Source organism: Antrostomus carolinensis, unplaced genomic scaffold, assembly GCF_000700745.2.
Source record: "Antrostomus carolinensis isolate BGI_N321 unplaced genomic scaffold, ASM70074v2 scaffold3080, whole genome shotgun sequence".
NCBI lineage: Eukaryota > Metazoa > Chordata > Aves > Caprimulgiformes > Caprimulgidae > Antrostomus > Antrostomus carolinensis.
In genome coordinates, this window is record NW_010286288.1 from 76536 (window position 1) to 80769 (window position 4234).

General features: G+C 38.8%; 1 protein-coding gene across 1 annotated transcript in view; it reads right to left on the reverse strand.

The window, feature by feature from the left end:
- EVC2 (EvC ciliary complex subunit 2) overlaps positions 1 to 2883 on the reverse strand; it is a 62469-nt gene extending 59586 nt beyond the window's left edge. The window contains 3 exon segments of the mRNA XM_029083519.1: positions 480 to 566; positions 1082 to 1239; positions 2817 to 2883. Coding sequence (XP_028939352.1) covers positions 480 to 566; positions 1082 to 1239; positions 2817 to 2883 — 312 coding nt within the window.
- Positions 2884 to 4234: the final 1351 nt, after the last annotated feature.

Below are 4234 nucleotides of genomic sequence, written 5' to 3' on the forward strand. Positions count from 1 at the left end.
TTCTGTGGCTATGTGACAGGATGCCCATAGACACAGGGGGCATTATGGGGCTCAGTGACCCATCCTTCAAAAGGAGTTCACACTCAACACAGGTAGGGCACTCATGGCTGAGCCAGGAGAGTATCTCAGAAGGCTTATCTCATCCTCTAAAGAAGTTTGTCTTTATTTCTACCAAGCCTTGTGGCTGATCATCTGGAGTTCACTGGGCTTTGCCCATTTATAGTATTACAAATTCACAGAGGTATTTACTCTGACCACAATTCAAAACCCCCTGAAGTCTGAGAAGTTTTTACTTACTTCCTTCAGTTTTGAATCAACATTGCAAAACTGTGCCTCTTACAGAGGGTATGACCATCTTAACATCAAAATGGCTGTTCTCCCAAATACCCACCATGGGTACAATTCTGTTCCCAATTTTTAAAGGATATTTGGGTACAAACTTCCTATCAAATTAACATGACAAATGTAAGAAAACTTACCACACCACATTTCTGAAGAGTTATTCCAAATCCAGAAGACACTGACATATTGGACACATCTTCAGGCTGTGGAGGAAGGGGAAAAGTCTACAAAGTATATAAAAATATCATAATTCACAAACTGCAACATGATTTAAATTATGTAAATAATTAAATGAGAACAAAAAAGAGTTATTAATCACCTTCAAATTTAAGAGTTTTGTTATGCCAATAGTTAATCTTTTTTACTAGTCTGAATTTGTATGAACTACTTATTTCCACAAGTAATTACTAGTATCTTAATTGATATATTAATATTTAGGCTATCACAATTCCCTAACAAAATACACTATACACGAAGTTCACCAGACTATACAGATGCATTTCTTTACCAAGTGTCTATCAGAATTTAGGCAGCAATCACATAGTTGTATCTGTCACAATAATTCTTTGGAAGTCTCACAATTAGTTGGTGTTGCTGAAGCCATCTCAAGTGAACATTATCATCTGAGACAGAATTAGAAACACACTAATTGGGTAATAAAATCTCAGCAGTGTCCACTTTTGATACAATTGCTACAATCTTTACAAACACTAAAAGTGGCAAACCATCTTCTACTGACCAGCTGGTGGTTAACAGAAGACTCTCGTTTGAACAAAATCTTCTTTGTCCAAGAGGGTATCAAAGCAAACAGCGAATGGCTCCACTGATTGTCTGAGGCTGCAGAAGTCAGGAGCTGGTGAGAGGCTTCGTTTGCTTCAATGACCAGAGGTAAGGGCACTGCTGAAAACCAAGGCAACACTCTGCATTAGAGCTAAAGCTGGCCCCTGGGCAGCAGCTGCTTGGTGCAGATTCCAGCCAGGGATGGGGCTCGTGGTACTTAGCGCTCTGTCTGCACAGAGTGACCACCACACTCCCCCTCAAAGCACTTAGAATCAATACAGGTAAGAGAGACACAAGGCCAGACAGGAACAGAGACAGGATTTGCCCCATAAAACCCAGTAGTAGTTAGAACAAAACTGTTTCCTACCAAGGGAACTCACATATACCCCACAGAAAATTTTTTGCCATTTAAAGTACCTAACGCATGAATTAAAAGGTCTCAGCCTTAAATCAACTGTTAATATTTTAAACACAAAGACATTTTCAGCAAAGCATAAATAATTGAAGCACTCTACAAGATGAGTGGTCTCAGTGCTAAGGGTGTTCTGCTTGAAAGTTACAGTCTGCCTATTAACCATACCAATATATATTCAGAACAAAAATACTTCTCGGTTGAGTGTCTCAGACACATTTCGTTGGAATGCCATCAAATCAAATGCTTCTCAGTTTAGTAACTAGTAATATAAATGCTAGCTTATATTTTTAAGAAAGATTAGTCCACGATGTCACACAAAATTACAAGAATAGTTCTGAAACCATATCATACCACTTTGATCTACTAAAGTAAAAGCACCTATGACATTAATAAAAGCAGCTTATACTAAAAATCAATAATTTAATATACTAAATTGTCAAAAGGTAAAATTGCTGAATGAATTACAATACCAAATGTCTGCATATCTTCGGGGTTGGAATTCTTTCAGATTAGACATACATGGCACACTTCTGTTTCAAGACAAAGCAACAGCCCAAATCACTCAGGATGACACTGGTGCTGAACTGTCTGCAGTACAGACCTGCTAGCTACCAGTCTGAGCTCAGCTGGCTGTGGCACTCCCCAGCAGATCCCTGTATCATACTATATCCCACCTGCAACGACTCTAAACCTGTACTGACTACTGAATCAAGCCTCTTTGCAGTTTTGTATAGACATGTCCAAACACTGAAAAAGATTCATTTTATATTTGCTGTGTCTCTCATATTAATGCAATTGCCACCTCATTCCTACAGAAGTAGAGCAACAATTCTCCTTTTTGTTTTCTTGCCAGACTACAACAGATGCACTTTCCTTTACAGTAAACAGAAACCCTGACTGAAGAAATGGAGGTTTATTTTGTAGGGCTTCTTAAGAATAAGAAGGTAAAATGTATGGGCTGGGTTGAACAACTGCTGCCTTGAAAGCGCTTGTTGTTCAGTAGATAATTTCCTTCTGTATTTTGGACACGGGAGATCAGCCAAGAAGAAGGGGTGTAATTGCTTCATAAAATAACTTTTGTTATTGTGCCTTATGCAGCTCGACATCAGCACCCCCAACTGCACTTTTCATGTCACAGCAAATCCTGATACTTCCCCTCTGGAGGGTATTGAGTCCACAGTATCCAATTTAATTAACTGATCATGTTCTTTGAATAAATCTCTGGATTACTAATTACACAGATGAGTCTGTTTTCAGGTTGTGCTTTGTCATCACTTACGATCCCAAGAAAATGTGCCCAGCTCGCAGCAGAAGTCTCCAGGCAGGTTATTTGGCTGTTCCATCATCGGTAATGGGGGGTTGGGGATTTTGCAGGCTCGTGACATTATGTTAAGCAGCCTCAACATTGATGATGATTACAAGGATACTTCTGCAAATTCACTTGTATCTTTCCAACACTCAATGGAAGGTTTTGCTTAAATAGATCCAATCAGTATGACACACGTCCATACAGCAACATGTGCCACTGCCTTCCTCCAGATTTCTTCTCATCCTTCCTATTAATTTTTAACCACATAGCCTGTTTTATTATATTGTGGCTTCCCTTGCCAGTAAAGCAGCAGTTTTCCATCTCATTATTTTTGTAGAATTGATTGTCAGTTAAATGAAGTAACTTTTTCCTGATCCACATATATTTAGCTGTCACTAAAACATTATACAGCTCAGTCCAGCTGACCTACAAGAACATAACTTTTTTCCACATAACTTGCTGCATCCTCTGAACATCAAAACAACATAATTCTATTTATCCATTCCCCTGCTGTCTCTTTCAAGATAAGGTCCTAGATGGATTGTAGATGGCTAATGATTGCTTGAAAAGCTGGATGCTGAATATCTGAGAAAGGACAGTACAGGCATAACACATTCTTTGGTTTTCAGATCTATTCTAGATTTCCGTTCTGAAATAGCTTTTTTTTTTTTTTTTTTTTTTAACAAATACATTCATCTGAGGTTGGAAAATATTAATACTTGACTCCCAAGGCCTTTCACTAACAAGCATTGAGTTTTCTTTTGGATACCCCACTGCTCAGAAGTGCGAGCACATCATTGTCAGTGCCCCTTCAAAGGTGCATCTCAATTCTGATACCGACTCTGCCGTCTCCTGGTTCCTTCCACTCTCTTTTTTCTTCTTACAGCTTCAATCTTTGCCATTTCTCTGGCTCTTTTCAGAAAAAAAACCCCAAAACATTACCAGAGCTGCATGGTCTTAACTTCTATTAGTTTCTAAATGGAAACTATTCCCACTCCTTTTCACACAGCCCAAACAGCCCCCTGTGAGCTGGGCTTGTCCGGCTGCCACCAGGCACTCCCCAAGTACAACACCTCAGGCCAAAACACTTCCCAGGCAGCAGAGTATGAGGCTTAATCTGAGGCTTTCCTGCAAACATCTCCAACAATGCCAAGTGAAACAGTTCATCAAAGGAAGGCAGTAATTTAACTTCCTTTTGAGATGTGAGACAGCATCACTATATTTAAAACAAAATTTTCTTTGTTTTCCTTAATTAAACACTCCACATTTTTACAATGTATTATCAAGTTGTTAAGTATTTTATCTTACTTTTAATTAACACATTAGTAAAATGTTTTCCTATGATCTAATCCTCCATAATTAAATCTGGCCAGAGATGTCAAGGGCAA